The 16149-nt window shown below is 42.7% G+C and overlaps 1 protein-coding gene across 1 annotated transcript in view; it reads right to left on the bottom strand.

Annotated features, from left to right (window-relative positions):
- CRTAP (cartilage associated protein) overlaps positions 1-16149 on the bottom strand; it is a 33877-nt gene that overhangs the window by 15122 nt on the left and 2606 nt on the right. Inside the window, exons 2-3 of the mRNA XM_082411871.1 lie at positions 12273-12422; positions 4532-4703 (exon numbers count right to left, since the gene is read on the bottom strand). Coding sequence (XP_082267997.1) covers positions 4532-4703; positions 12273-12422 — 322 coding nt within the window. The remainder of the gene's footprint in view (positions 1-4531; positions 4704-12272; positions 12423-16149) is intronic.

Genomic DNA, 16149 nt, shown 5'->3' with positions numbered 1-16149 from the left:
GGAACTAGATCCCATATGCATGCTGCAACTAAGAGTTCTCATGCCACAACTAAAGATCCTGAGTGCCGCAACTAAGACCTGGTGCAGCCAAATAAATAAATAAAATAAAATAAAATAAATTTTTAAAAATACCTAAATACAGTCACATAGAAAGATGTCAAAGACTACATTTCCCAGCCTCCTTTGCAGTTAGGTTGGGGCCATGTGACTAAGTGAGCCATGAAATGTGGACCGTAACAACTGATGAATACTACTTCTGGGGCTGGTCCCTAACAACCTCCCAGGTGACCTTTGGCCCCTCCCTTTTCTCCTTTCATGCAGCCAGAAGCGAAAGACTCCAGCATGATGATACACATTTTGCCAGCAAGACTGTGGAGGAACAGGCCCTCTCCTACATTGCTGGTAGGAATGCAAAATGGTACCTTAAAATACCAAATAATTTATGTAAACCTTTACTCTGAACTATCAATCCCACTGATGTTGACTTTGCAAACACACTTCCATACTTAGCAAACAACAACAACCCACTAAAATTCCCCATTGCAGTATTAGATGTAATAGCAAAAGATTGGAACAGCCCAAATATCTATCAGATAGTTGAATAAACTGTAGTACATCACTCCCCCAACCCTCAGTGGAGCACTCCGCAGTAATAAAAAGAATGACACAATCTCTGCGCACTAGTTAGGATATATTGTTAAGTGGAAAAAGCATAAAATAGAATAGTGTTTAACGTATGGTACCTAATCTGTATGAAAGAAGCAGACACAAAAATAAAGGGAAAGTAGGTTTTTTTTTTCTTTTTTTTTCTTTTTCTTTTTTTTTTTGGCCGCATTGCGCAGCATGTGGGATCTTAGTTCCCCAACCAGGGATCAAACCCCCACCCAGTGCAGTGGAAGCGTGAAGTCGAACCTGCATCCCCTGCATTGGAAGGTGGATTCTTAGCCACTGGACCACCAGGGAAGTCCTGGTGACATTAATTTTTAAGCATTTGGTTAAGGTGCTTTCCAGTGTTCAAGGGTCAACTGTATTTTAAAATAAAACTAAAAAATTCCCTAAATATCTATCTGTCTAAGGTATATCAAAGAAACAAATAAAGAAAGGTTACCTTTGGGGGTGAGTGAGATGAATAGGAGAGATGTGGATGGAAGCAAGACTTCTCTGAGTGTGACTTTTTAAAATAGTTTTCACTCAAACATATGAATATTCTATATATTCAAAAAAAACTAAACAATAAAAAGGAAAAATCAAGCAAGCCTCCAGACTGAAAACACACTAAAGTAAACCTAGATGTATATCCAATTGGTACCATACAGAGAAAAGAACAGATCACAGTAACTGAATATTCTTAGTGGGATACAGTCTAAGGCAGCACAGTCTAATAGAAATACAATGTGAGCCACATATGTAATTGTTAATTTTCTAGTGCAACATTAAAAAAAAAACTAAAAAGAAACAAGTGACATTAATAACATATTTTTTAACCCAGAAATGTCCAAAATATTATCATTTCAACATGTAATCAATATAAAAAAACTGTTAATGAGATATTCATTATCCTTTTTTTTGTACTAATTCTGCAAAATCCAGTATCTACATCATACTCAGAGCACATCTCAGATTGGACCAGTCACCATTCAAGTGTTCAGTAGCCATGATCAGTTGGTGGCTACCATGCTGGACGGCACAGATCTAAGGACTAAAAGAACTTCAAAGACATCGCAAATGTCACTCAGAAGTTTTATTGTTAATATTTATCTTGCTGTGATACATTTGAAACCATATTATGTTCATTGTAAGAAAAGCAAATAAATATTCTACGTTATAGAGAAGTAAGATTTTCACTGTAAGAAAAAAGTATACAAATAAAAAGTGAAAGAGGGAATTCCCCAGTGGTTCAGTGGTTAGGACTCCTCACTTTCACTGCTGAGGGCGTGGGTTCAATCCCTGGTCAGGAAACTAAGATTCCCCAAGCCGCGTGGAGGGGTTAAAAAAAAAAAAAAATTGGGCTTAAAAAAAAAAAAAATACAGAGGACAGAGGACTACGGGATACAACCAGCAAAATCCAGACTGTGGGAATCTCTATAGGACAAACAACACAGTTTCTGCAATAACAAGGAGAAAAAAAAGAATTGGCAGGAGGATTTATAGATTAAGAGATTTAAAAGATAACCAGGGGCTTCCCTGGTGGTGCAGTGGTTAAGAATCCGCCTGCCAATGCAGGGGAAACGGGTTCGAGCCCTGGTCCAGGAAGATCCCACATGCCATGGAGCAACTAAGCTCGTGCGCCACAACTACTGAAGCCCACGTGCCTACAGCCCATGCTCCTCAGCAAGAGAAGCCACTGCAATGAGAAGCCCGCGCACTGCAACGAAGAGTAGCCCCTGCTCGCTGCAACTAGAGAAAGCCCACGCGAAGCAACGAAGCCCCAACACAGCCAAAAATAAATACATAAATAATAATTTTTAAAAAACTAAAAAGATAAAAACCAATTTGCTAGAATATAGATGAACCTTGAGGACATTATGCTAAGTGAAACAGGCCAGTCATAAGAGGACTAATACTGTATGATTCTGCTTATATGAGGTACCCAGAGTAATCAAATTCATAGAGACAGAAAGAAGAATGGTGGTTGCTAGGGACTGGGAAGGAGGAGGATGGGGAGTTAGTGTTTAATGGGTACAGAGTTTCAGTTTGGGAAGATGAAAAGGTTCTGGTGATGGATGGTGGTGATGGCTACACAACAATGTGAATATACTTACTGCCATGGAACTGTACACTTAACACACGGTTAAAATAGTAAAGTTTTGTTCAAAATAAAAATTTAAGAAGATAACCAAATGCAATGTGTGGGACTTATTTTGAACATGATTCAAACCAATAAATTGGGAATTCCCTGGCAGTCCAGTGGTTAGGACTCCACACTTTCACTGTTGGGGGCCCGGGTTCAATCCCTGGTCGGGCAACTAAGATCCCACAAGTCGCACAGTGGGGCCAAAAAGAAAAAAAAAGAAAGAAAGAAAACCCACAAAAAACCCAACAAATTGTAAATTTAAGGAACACACATTTATGACATTTCTGAGATGACTGGGACACTGGATATTTGATGATGAGATCAAGGAACTGTTGTTAAAATTCTTTTAGGTGTAATGGTTCAGTGGTTGAAAAAAAAGAGTTCTTATCCTTTAGAGGTACCTACTGAAACATTACAAATGAAGTGACACAACATCTGGGATTTGCTTCAAAATAACATGAGGGACTTCCCTGGTGGTCCAGTGGTTAAGACTCCGAGCTCCTGATGCAGGCGCCCCGGATTCGATCCCTGGTCAGGGAACTAAATCCCGCATGCTGCAGCGAAGATCCCGCATGCCACAACTAAGACCTGGCACAACCAAATAAATAAATAAATATTTTTTAAAAATAATAATAATAATATGAGAGGTAAGTGGGTGGGAATTAGATGACACCCAGTTGACCCTGAGTTGACAATAGCGAAGCTGCGTCATGGTGACATGGGGTTTCTTTACACTCTTCTATTTTTTGTATATGTTTGAAATTTTCCACAATAAAAAGGTTTTGTTAAGAGAAATAAAGGTACTCTGTGGAAAAAGAGATCCATGAGCAAAAAAGTGATTAAAAACCAAAAACAAAAACCGTACTGGATTCAATAACTGTAAAAGAGCTGCCTGCCCCAGGGTTTCTGGGAGCCATTAACCATCACAGCACACAGAGACTCCAAGAGGCAGACGGTGCTCAGGCCAATCTCAGACCTATCTGACCTGGGTCCCCTTCCTGCAAGGTGCAGTTTGGATGTCCCAAACCACTTAGGGACATCTCTTGGCCATTTCCCATTCTCTGAAGCATCGCTGCCCACTACTGGTTAAGGAGAAACCCTAGGGCTATTTATGTGTTTTCAATTTTTCTTCTTTCTTTTTTTTGGCCGCACCGTGAGGCATGTGGGAATCTTAGTTCCCCGACCAGGGATCGAACACACGACCCCTGCAGTGGAAGCACAGAGTCTTAACCGCTGGATCGCCAGGGAAGTCCTCAATTTTCTTCATTCTTTCCTGTGTTTTCTAAACTTCCTATAATAAGCATGAATTATTTTATAGTCAGAAAATTTTTTTCCCGAAAGTTATCTTAGTGATGACTAATTAGAGGTTCATTATACTCTTCATTTTACCTTGATGTGTGCTGAAAAATTGCCATAATCAAAGTTATCTCCCTAAGGTGAGGCATGAGTTGCTTTGGGGCCCCTTTTTATTTTTCCAAAAGCCCGTGGGAATCTGTAATCAAGTAGGGCTGATGAGGCAGACCTTCTCTGCTGGCCTGTATCTAGACACCATACTCACTGTTTCTCCAGAAGCTCCCACCAAATCAGAGGCTGATCTATACATGTGTCAGCCACCCCAGTTACCCTCTCTTATTTAAGCTCAAAAGTTCCTCAGAGGCCACTCAAGTACCTAGAAGGCATGTAGAACCCACAGGGGCAGCTATGCCATTTATGTCGAGGACACAACCCACCACTAACCTGCTATGGAAAGATAGAAATCCTTGAAGTCCTTGATCTCCCGGGAGCCCTCACAGGCAGCGAGACACTCATAAAAGGCCTTGAAAAAGTCAGGAAGGGCCAGCTCCATGTCCGTGATGCATGTCCTCCAGTTCTCACCGTTGTACCCCCGCACGGCTCGGATGAACAGGCTCTGGAATCATCAGAAAGTCTACAAATAATAAATGCTGGAGAGGGTGTGGAGAAAAGGGAATCCTCCTACACTGTCGGTGGGAATGTAAATTTGTACAGCCACTATGGAGAACAGTAATGAGGTTCCTCAGAAAACTAAAACTAGAGCTACCATATGACCCAGCAACCCCACTCCTGGGCATATATCCAGAGAAAACTCTAATTCAAAAAGATACATGCACCCCTATGTTCATAGCAGCACTATTTACAATAGCCAAGACATGGAAGCAACCTAAGTGTACATCAACAGGTTGCATGGATAAAGAAGATGGAATATTACTCAGCCATAAAAAAGAGTGAAATAATGCCATTTGCAGCAACATAGATGGATCTAGAGATTATCATACTAAGTGAAGTAAGCCAGACAGAGAAAGACAAATACCATATGATATCACTTATATGTGGAATCTAAAAAATGATGCAAATGAACTTGTATACAAAACAGAAATAGACTCACAAAGTAGGAAAACAAACTTATGGTTACCAAAGGGGAAAGGGGTAGGGGAGGGATAAACTGGGAATTTGGGATTAACAGATACACACTACTATATATAAAATAGATAAGCAACAAGGACCTACTGTATAGCACAGGGAACTACATTTAATAGCTTGTAACAACCTATAATAGAAAAGAATCTGAAAAATAATACATATATATATATTCTATGTGTAATTGAATCACTCTGCTATACACCTGAAACACTGAAAATCCACTATACTTCAATTAAACAAACAAACAAACAAACAAAAAGCAGGCTCTGGAAAGCAGAGAGAAGCCAAGGAAGGTCCAGACATGAAGGGAGAGAGATCTGTCCTCCTGAAAGGAATCAGACCATCGTCAAGCTCTACTCTCATTAGCTCTGGAGAAACCATGCTCACTCTTAATTACAAATAGGAAACCAATCAGTAACTTACCTATATCTAGATTTTTCTACCCTGTTCACAGTGGTACACTTATTTTATTTAATTCAAAAAGTAGCAGGTGCAATCCACCAGAGGGCAGACAGCAGAAGCAAGAAGAACTACAATCCTGCAGCCTGTGGAACGAAAACCACATTCACAGAAAGACAAACAAAATGAAAAGGCAGAGGACTATGTACCAGATAAAGGAACAAGATAAAACCTCAGAAAACCAATTAAATGAAGTGGAGATAGGCAACATTCTAGAAAAAGAATTCAGAATAATGATAGTGAAGATGATCCAGGACTTCAGAAAAAGAATGGAGACTGGACTTCCCTGGTGGCGCAGTGGTTAAGAATCCGCCTGCCAATGCATGGGACACGGGTTTGAGCCCTGGTCCGGGAAGATCCCACATGCTGTGGAGCAATTAAGCCAGTGCACCACAACTACTGAGCCTGCACTCTAGAGCCCGTGAGCCACAACTACTGAGCCTGTGTGCCACAACTACTGAAGCCCGCGCGCCTAGAGCCCGGGCTCCGCAACAAGAGAAGCCACTGCAGTGAGAAGCCCGCGCACCGCAACGAAGAGTAGCTCCCACTCGCAGTAACTAGAGAAAGCCCGTGCAGCAAGGAAGACCCAATGCAGCCAAAAATAAAATAAATAATAAATAAATAAATTTTAACAAACAAACAAAAAAAAAGAATGGAGACAAAGATCAAGAAGATGTAAGAAATGTTTAACAAAAACCTGGAAGAATTAAAGAACAAACAGAGATGAACAATACAATAACTGAAATGAAAAATATACTAGAAGGAATCAATAGCAGAATAACTCAGGCAGAAGAACGGATAAGTGACCTGGAAGACAGAATGGTGGAATTCACTGCTGCGGAACAGACTAAAGAAAAAAGAATGAAAAGAAATGAAGACAGCCTAAGAGATCTCTGGGACAACATTAAACGCACCAACATTCACATTATAGGGATCCCAGAAGGAGAAGAGAGAGAGAAAGGACCCGAGAAAATGTTTGAAAAGATTATAGTTGAAAACTTCCTTAACATGGGAAAGGAAATAGCCACCCAAGTCCAGGAAGCACAGAGAGTCCCAGGCAGGATAAACCCAGGGAGAAACATGCCAAGACACATAGTAACCAAATTGACAAAAGGTAAAGACAAAGAAAAATTATTAAAGGCAACAAGGGGAAAACGACAAATAACATTCAAGGAAACTCCCATAATGTTAACAGCTGATTTCTCAGCAGAAACTCTACAAGCCAGAAGGGAGTGACACGATATATTTAAAGTGATGAAAGGGAAGAACCTACAACCAAGATTACTCTACCCAGCAAGGATCTCATTCAGATTCAATGGAGAAATCAAAAGCTTTACAGACAAGCAAAAGCTAAGAGAATTCAGCACCACCAAACCAGCTCTACAACAAATGCTAAAGGAACTTCTCTAAGTGGGAAACACAAGGGAAGAAAAGGACCTATGAAAACAAACCCAAAACAATTAAGAAAATGGTAATAGGAACATACATATTGATAATTACCTTAAATGTGAATGGATTAAATGCTCCAGTCAAAAGACACAGGCTCGCTGAATGGATACAAAAACAAGACCCATATCTACAAGAGACCCACTTCAGACCTAAGGACACATACAGACTGAAAGTGAGGGGATGGAAAAAGATATTCCATGCAAATGGAAATCAAAAGAAAGCTGGAGTAGCAATACTCATCTCAGATAAAGTAGACTTTAAAATAAAGAATGTTACAAGAGAGAAAGAAGGACACTACATAATGATCAAGGGATCAATCCAAGAAGAAGATATAACAATTATAAATATATATGCACCCAACATAGGAGCACCTCAATACATAAGGCAAATGCCAACAGCTATAAAAGAGGAAATCGACAGTAACACAATAATTGTAGGGGACTTTAACACCTCACTTACACCACTGGACAGATCATCCAGAGAGAAAATTAATGGGGAAACACAAGCTTTAAATGACACAACAGACCAGATAGATTTAATTGATATTTATAGGACATTCCATCCGAAAACAGCAGATTACACTTTCTTCTCAAGTGCACACGGGACATTCTCCAGGATAGATCACATCTTGGGTCCCACATCAAGCCTCGGTAAACTTAAGAAAATTGAAATCATATCAAGCATCTTTTCCAACCACAATGCTATGAGATTAGAAATAAATTACAGGGGAAGAAATGTAAAAAACACAAACACATGGAGGCTAAACAGTATGTTACTAAATAACCAAGAGATCACAGAAGAAATCAAAGAGGAAATCAAAAAATACCTAGAGACAAATGACAATGAAAACACAATGATCCAAAACCTATGGGATGTTTCTAGCAATACAATCCTACCTTAAGAAACATGAAAAATCTCAAATAAACAATCTAACCTTACACCTAAAGGAACTAGAGAAAGAAGAACAAACAAAACCAAAGTTAGCAGAAGGAAAGAGAAATCATAAAGATCACAGCAGAAATAAATGAAATAGAAACAAAGAAAACAATAGCAAAGATCAGTAAAACTAAAAGCTGGTTCTTTGAGAAGATAAATGAGATTGATAAACCTTTAGCCAGACTCATCAAGAAAAAGAGGGAGAGGACTCAAATCAATAAAATTAGAAATGAAAAAGGAGAAGTTACAACGGACACCGTAGAAATACAAAGCATCATAAGAGAATACTACAAGCAACTCTATGCCAATAAAATAGACAAGCTGGAAGAAATGGACAAATTCTTAGAAAGATATAATCTTCCAAGACTGAACCAGGAAGAAATAGAAAATATGCACAGACCAATCACAAGTTATGAAATTGAAATTGTGATTAAAAATCTTCAAACAAACAAAAGTCCAGGACCAGATGGCTTCACAGGTGAATTCTATCAAACATTTAGAGAAGAGCTAACACCCCATCCTTCTCAAACTCTTCCAAAAAATTGCAGAGGAAGGAAGACTCCCAAACTCATTCCACGAGGCCACTATCACCCTGATACAAAAACCAGACAAAGATACTACAAAAAAAGAAAATTACAGACCAATATCACTAATGAATACAGATGCAAAAATCCCCAACAAAATACTAGCAGACAGAATCCAACAACACATTAAAAGGATCATACAACATGATCAAGTGGGATTTATCCCAGGGATGCAAGGATTCTTCAATATATGCAAATCAATCAATGTGAAACACCATATTAACAAACTGAAGAATAAAAACCATATGATCACCTCAATAGATGCAGAAAAAGCTTTTGACAAAATTCAACACCTATTTATGATAAAAACTCTCCAGAAAGTGGGCATAGAGGGAACCTATCTCAACATAATAAAGGCCATATACGACAAACCCACAGCAAACATCATTCTCAATGGTGAAAAACTGAAAGCATTTCCTCTAAGATCAGGAACAAGACAAGATGTCCACTCTCACCACTATTATTCAACATAGTTTTGGAAGTCCTAGCCACGGCAATCAGAGAAGAAAAAGAAGTAAAAGGAATACAAATTGGAAAAGAAGAAGTAAAACTGTCACTGTTTGCAGATGACATGATACTATACATAGAGAATCCTAAAGATGCCACCAGAAAACTACTAGAGCTAATCAATGAATTTGGTAAAGTTGCAGGATACAAAATTAATGCACAGAAATCTCTTGCATTCCTATACACTAATGATGAAAAATCAGAAAGAGAAACTAAGGAAACAATCTCATTCACCACTGCAACAAAAAGAATAAAATACCTAGGAATAAACCTACCTAAAGAGGTAAAACACCTGTACTCAGAAAACTATAAGACACTGATGAAAGAAATCAAAGATGACACAAACAGATGGAGAGATATACCATGTTCTCTCTTTCATTCAGATTATTTTCAAATCACTATTTAGTATTGTGTGTCTTATCTTAATTTAAAAAAAAAAAGTAACAGGCACTTGATAATAAAATCAAGTTTGAATAAAGGAAAAAGAGAAAACTCTAGTGACAGAAACCAGAGCAGTGGCTGCCAGGAGTCAGGGGGTGGGGCAAAGCCTGGACTGCACAGGGGTACAAGGGAACTTTTTAGGGGAGAAGAAAATATTCTACATCATGATTGTGGTGGTACCTTTGACAAAACTCATCGAATTACACACTTAAAATTAGTAAATAAGTTTTAAATAAATTATACCTCAGTAAAGCTGATTCTAAAAATCGATTCAAGGAAAAGATAAAGCTTAAGCAAGTGTCAGATACCCCTCCCCCTAACAGTGAAATATGAACTAGGAGTGCCACACATCAGTACAAGTTCCTGGGGAGGGCAGCCGCGTGCCAGATAGTGGAAACGTCAAGGACTTTCTGCTAACTGTTGCCTGGAGCAGGTAAAAGAAATAACTAGGGCTGAGGAAGCAGCCTGGTTTCACAAGAAATAAGTAGAGATCTTGGACGCATGCGGAAACCTGCTAAATTGGAGGGGCCAAGACAGGCCTTGAAATACGCATGGGGCTCTCCATTTGTAGTTTTGTTTTCAGTTGCTCTGGAATGGGGGTATTTGAGGGTCACCCCTGGGACCTGAAATTTTCACCCAACTTAAGGCCTCAGGTTAAGAAGGTGGGTCTCCTTATACCTCCTGGGCAGGCAGCATCCCCTGGAAACAAGACAGACAGAGAGCTGAAGGGGCTTTGCCTGGAGACTGGGTAAAAGAGCAGCAACACCAGGCCGCTGGCTCTGCAGAAATGGCAGGGCGGCAGCAGCAAGAAAGCCCTGCAGAGAGAGGAAAGCCCTGCAGAGAGAGGAAGCCCCTGGGCAAGGTGGGGATGGTGGGGAGGGGGGAGCCCGCCACACCCAGCAGGACTCCAAAGAGGGCAAGAAGGGTGCAGCTGCTTGCAGTGAAGCCCAGTGCACTGGCCGCATGCACTCCGCTCTGCTCCCCAAACCCTACCCAAAAAATGACAGGGAAGGAAGTAAAAAGACTTCAGTCCTTTTATGGGAGAACGGGAAAGGAGCAAGCAGCAGACAAGAGATTTCAACAACTTTTGGAAAGGCAAAAAACCGAATTATCAGAGAGGAGGGACCTCAGAGCAGGTGAGCTATACACTCGTAGGCACCTGCAGGCACCAGGGACCACGGAGGCTGGCACAAGGCATGGGACAGAAAGCAGGGCTGAAAGTCTGAACAGAGCTGTTGGAACCCTGGGTTCCCCCACCAGCGCCCACCTGCTCACCTAAGGGACCACACTTCCCAAAGCCACTCCTTGCCAGAGACTGGTGGTCTATTCTAGAGACTCTACCCATAAAGGCTGAGGGGCCAGGGAGCAGGCATAGCAGAGCCGAGTCGAGGCATGGGCTGAAAACCAGGAAGCAGGTAAGGTCTCCGACTCAGCTGTGAGACCCCCATCCCTCTCCCCAGACTGGCTCTCAGACACCAGTAGAGAAGCACGGACACCCCACCAGCCCTGCAGAAGGCTGGAGAATTCTTCCCTGGAAAACTGAAGGGCTCCAGGAAAGAGACTTCGCCCACTACGTTTGAGGGTCACCACCTGTGAAAAAGTGAGCCTGAGATCTGGTCCCACGATAGGAAACCCTGGAGTCAGACCTTAGGATCTAACGGCTCCCATGGGTACTTTCAACACATCCCTCTGTTTTCAACCCTGCCCACCCTCCACTGGTACCCACACCCCCAGAGCCCGAGCTCGACAGGGCCGGACAACAGGAAGTGCTCAAAGGGCTTAGATTCTTCCTCTTCTGATTGTCCTCATTCATTCTCATCAGAATTCCCCTCTGCAGGGCTTCCCTGGTGGCGCAGCGGTTGAGAATCTGCCTGCCAATGCAGGGGACACGGGTTCGAGCCCTGGTCTGGGAGGATCCCACATGCCGCGGAGCAACTAGGCCCGCCCGTGAGCCACAATTACTGAGCCTGCGCGTCTGGAGCCTGTGCTCCGCAACAAGAGAGGCAGCGATAGTGAGAGGCCCGCGCACCGTGATGAAGAGTGGTCCCTGCTTGCCGCAACTGGAGAAAGCCCTCGCACAGAAACGAAGACCCAACACAGCCATAAATAAATAAATAAATAAATAAATAAATAAAACAAAAAACAAAAAAACCTTGCTCTTTAAAAAAAAAAAAAAAAAAGAATTCCCCTCTGCAGATGCAGAGACTTAAGTAGCCTCCAATCTGTCAAGTCAGTCCTCCTAGCGCCTCTATTTCCTTTCCAACTTAAGATATAAAGTTGTGTGTGTGTGTGTATAAATATATATGTTTCCTAACTTCATCAGAAATGGAGAATTATATTTCTGTTTCTCCTATTCTTGGTCATTTTCGGATGATTTCCAAGACACGTCTTTATTCTACCATCTTATTCTACCATCACATGACCATATTTCTAAAATGTAGCATTTAAAAAAAAGTGGCTTTAAAATCATCACGGAAAGTAAAACTGCATTCTTAAATGGATCAACTAGGTGTTAAAAAGGCAATCATTTCTATTGTCATAATATTCATTAAATGTCATCAAAAATCACTAGCGGTCCTTTGAATGTCAACAGATGTTCACTGAGATACGCTTCTTTGACAACCCGCATTGCAACTAACCACTGTGTAAAAATGCAAATATACCTCATACGACTTGGTTTCCAAGTCTTTAATGTAGTCCTCGGCATCGGGCAGGCTCTTGTAATAAGCCATGTTTCTCTTCATCATTTCGTCATCAGGATGCTTCAGTAGAAAGGTGTGAGCAGCTGCAATGGCTTTTGGAAGATTATTTGCCTAAAGTACAAAGAAGAAAGAGAAAAGCTACTCAATGGGTGGTGAGCGTGAACGTCTGTTCAGTCCTTCGGCAACTTTGTGTTTCTACACAGTGTCGGAAGCTAAGGGTTCAGTGATTTCCAAGCCCCAGCAAGACCTGGTCCAGCCACTCTGGAAGAGTGTTCATTCCCTTCAGGTGAGTAGATGGCCTCTGTGTGCCTGTCCCGATCTACGCCCTGCAGTCTCCACCCTACCCTGCCCTGCCCAGGAGGCTGGTGTACAGGCTGTCACAGGGGACTCCCTTGCCCCCTAGCTTCCAGTGGGTTCATCAATGAGGAGCTCCAACAGGAGCCCAACAGGAACCCAACAGGAGACTGAAGGAAGGGAAGAGAATAAGGCTGGGCCGTTAGTGTCCTGGCTCCCTCCCTGCAAGGTCGCTCCCTTAACTGAAGGTCACAGCCCCTCTCAAAGGGGGCCTCTCCTTCCGGTATCTCTCCTTCTGGCTTCCAGCAATTGGTCTCTCCCTCGCCCCTTCTGGCCTGGGTGGGGGAGTGTCACACCTCACTGTCACTAGCCCTTGTAAATAACTGCTTTATTAAATCTTCCTCCAATTACCCAGTATGACTATATCACATCTTTTCTGCCAGAATCTTGACAGATGTATCAGTACTTTCCCGAGTCTCTCACAGAATCTCCGCTTCACTGTTCTCAGTGACTCCCACCACCTCCTCACTTACTCATCCATTCACTCAGCAAATACTTGTTGCAAGCCTCCTACATGCCAGGCACTGTTCTAGGAAATGGGTCTGTAACAATGAGCAAAACAGGGGGAAAGAATCCCTGCCTTTACGTACTGGACATGCAGGTGAGCCCCCCCTATTCCCGTAACCTTGATCAAGAGACTCTTTTTTTTTGGTGGGGGGACGTGCCTCCTTATGACCTGTTTATTTCAAGTAATTGACCCAACCTGTACCAAATGGATTCATTTCCTCTCTCTCTCCTCTATCTATACATATAGATACACACACAAACACACACACACACATCATATACATGGGTCTACAGGTGAATACTTGCAGATAGACATGTTGACATGTAACTTTACTATTTCATGGATATATGTGTACTAATATATTTTATACACTATATAATATATAATGTAATATATGTAATACATTATATTTAAAATGTATATAATTATTTTTGTAAATAAGTTCATTTGTATCTTTTTTCTTAGATTCTGCATATAAGCAATATCATACGATATTTCTCTTTGTCTGACTTACTTCACTCAGTATGACAATCTCTAGGTGCACCCATGTTGCTGCAAATGGCATTATTTCATTCTTTTTTATGGCTGAGTAATATTCCATTGTATATATGTACCACATCTTCTTTATCCATTCATCTGTCAATGGACATTTAGGTTGCTTCCATGTCACAGTTATTGTAAACAATGCTGCAATGAACATTGAGGTGCATGCATCCTTTCGGACCATGTTTTTCTCCAGATATATGCCCAGGAGTGGATTTGTTGGGTCATATGGTAGCTCTATTTTTGGTTTTTTAAGGAACCTCCGTACTGTTCTCCACAGTGGCTCTACCAATTTACATTCCCACTAACAGTATAGGAGGGCTCCCTTCTCTCCACACCCTCTCCAGCATTTATTGTTTGTGAATTTTTTGATGATAGCATCTTTTGTGTCATCCTGTGTTCTGTCTCCCTGCTTTTTACACCTCTTTGTGGTCTCAGCTAATGTGTTGTCTCCCCCTCCAGACTCTGCGCCTTGAAGGACCCAGCAGTGTCATTCATGTCTGCACTCCTGGTGCCTGGCACAGTTCCTGGGACAAAGCAGGACTTTGTAAGTACCAGTGATTTGGATGTAACATCACCACTGCATAATATTTTCATGAAATTAATTCATGTTTCCCTCTATTTTCCCCTCTCTCTCTTCTCCCCATTAGGTGGTGGTCAGCTGATTCTGAGTTTCACTGCCTCATGGGAGGTAGCTGTCTGGTCAGGACACAGAAACATGACAAAAGCCCCTGTACTCTTGAGAGAACTTGGCAAGTATGGGAAGAGGAGGAAATCGGGAGAGGGAGCTGCAGGAAGAAGCTAACTGGGCTGGAAGAAGAAGAGGGAGGAAGAGGAATCCTCTAGGCCAGAAGAAAGTCCCCCTTCGGGTCTGCAGGGGCAGCAAGGTCTGTGGCCCTTGACCTTCAGGTTTGGCACCTGCAGGCGGAGCCCAGGAGAGCAGAAGTCCTTAGAGAGGAATGGGATGCTCTGGGGGCGGGAGGCTCAAGAGGTGGGCAGCCGAGGACAGGGACACCTCCCTGTGTGACACGCGAGCAGCAAACAGAGGGCCCCCCGCGATGTCCTGGCTCCTCGGTCCCCTGGTATCACAGCACAACCTGGTGGGGCGGGGGAGGAGGCCCCCGGATCTCGTGCACAGAGACTCCTTTAGCCAATCCAGAGGGACACTCGGGGGCAAGAATTAGGGAATTCAGTTTGGAGAGAGAAAAATAAAGGGATACTTGGCACACTCTGGATTTCCGAGAATCAAAGGATAGCACATACCTGTGCGAAACTGCCCCAGAATGGGAGCCCAGTCATTTGGAGACAATGGCAGTGGCTGCCCTGGAGGAGTGATGGGTGGTGATAAGGACAAACTCCCAGAAGTCAGTGCTGATATTTGGGGAATGCCAGGACCTGGAGTGCGACTGCTTTTTTTTTTTGGCTTTGCTGCCGTCTGCTTGCGGGATCTTAGCTCATGGACCAGGGATGGAACTCTGGGCGGGCGGCGGGGGCCGGAAGGGGGATGGGGAAGCACAGAGCCCTAACCACTGGACCACCAGGGAATTCCCAGAACTGCCTCTGAAAGAGTTCTACAGACAGCTTTATACTCCTGGCTGGAAAAAGGCCAGACTGGCAGCCAGAAGGAAGGGAAGAGTATGAATGCAGCCCTTTTTAAAGCATGTGCCAATGAAATTAGATTCTCTGATTCTCAGAAGAACAGTTAGAAAGAGTGGCACAGAGTGGGATATTTAAGGCCTCTCACTCAGGACCTGCGTTTTACAGAATGGAATCCCTTCCTGAACGATGATTTTATTCATTTTTAACTCCAGCTCTGTCAGCTGGAGCATGGAGCCACATCTTGACAGCTAAACCTCTGACAGACCCCAGGCAGGTTTTAGAGAAGGAGGGGGTGGGGGAACCTACCCTGCCATGGGCTCCTGAGAGACAGCCACCTGCACGAGAGGCTCCCAGTCACCTGCCAAACCGGCCACCCCTCAACCAGGCGAGGACAGAGTCCAGGTCCAGGCAAAGAGGGGGTAAGCATGCCTGCGAGGCAGCCAGCTCTGTCAGCTCAGAGTTCAACAGTCATCAAGGATCTGATAAAGCGCTGGGGCCCACCTGTTCCTCGGCCTGTGGGGAAGATGAGCATTTCATGGAGATGGCGGCCACAGAGAGAACCCGCAGCTCATGACATGAACCTAAGTCAGGCTGGGGGCATGAAACCTACCGTGGTTTCAGATCCTACTAGAGCAGGAAGCACCATCCATCTCCAGTACCTGTCACCAGCCGTCAGGTGCCAGGTAGAATGAATGTGCCTGTCACCAATTATTTCCTCTCTACCCAGAAACAGAGTTTGAAAATATAAACACCATTATGGAAAAAAAAAAAAAAATCAGCCATACAATATCATCACCCCAAATCACTTTTTCAGTGATTTTCAGTTGAAGCAAT

The sequence above is a fragment of the Balaenoptera physalus genome, assembly GCF_965194825.1.
Source record: "Balaenoptera physalus genome assembly, chromosome: 11".
Classification (NCBI taxonomy): Eukaryota; Metazoa; Chordata; class Mammalia; order Artiodactyla; family Balaenopteridae; genus Balaenoptera; species Balaenoptera physalus.
The sequence above is the reverse complement of the archived record's forward strand: the minus strand, read 5'-3'. Positions and strand labels throughout refer to the sequence as shown.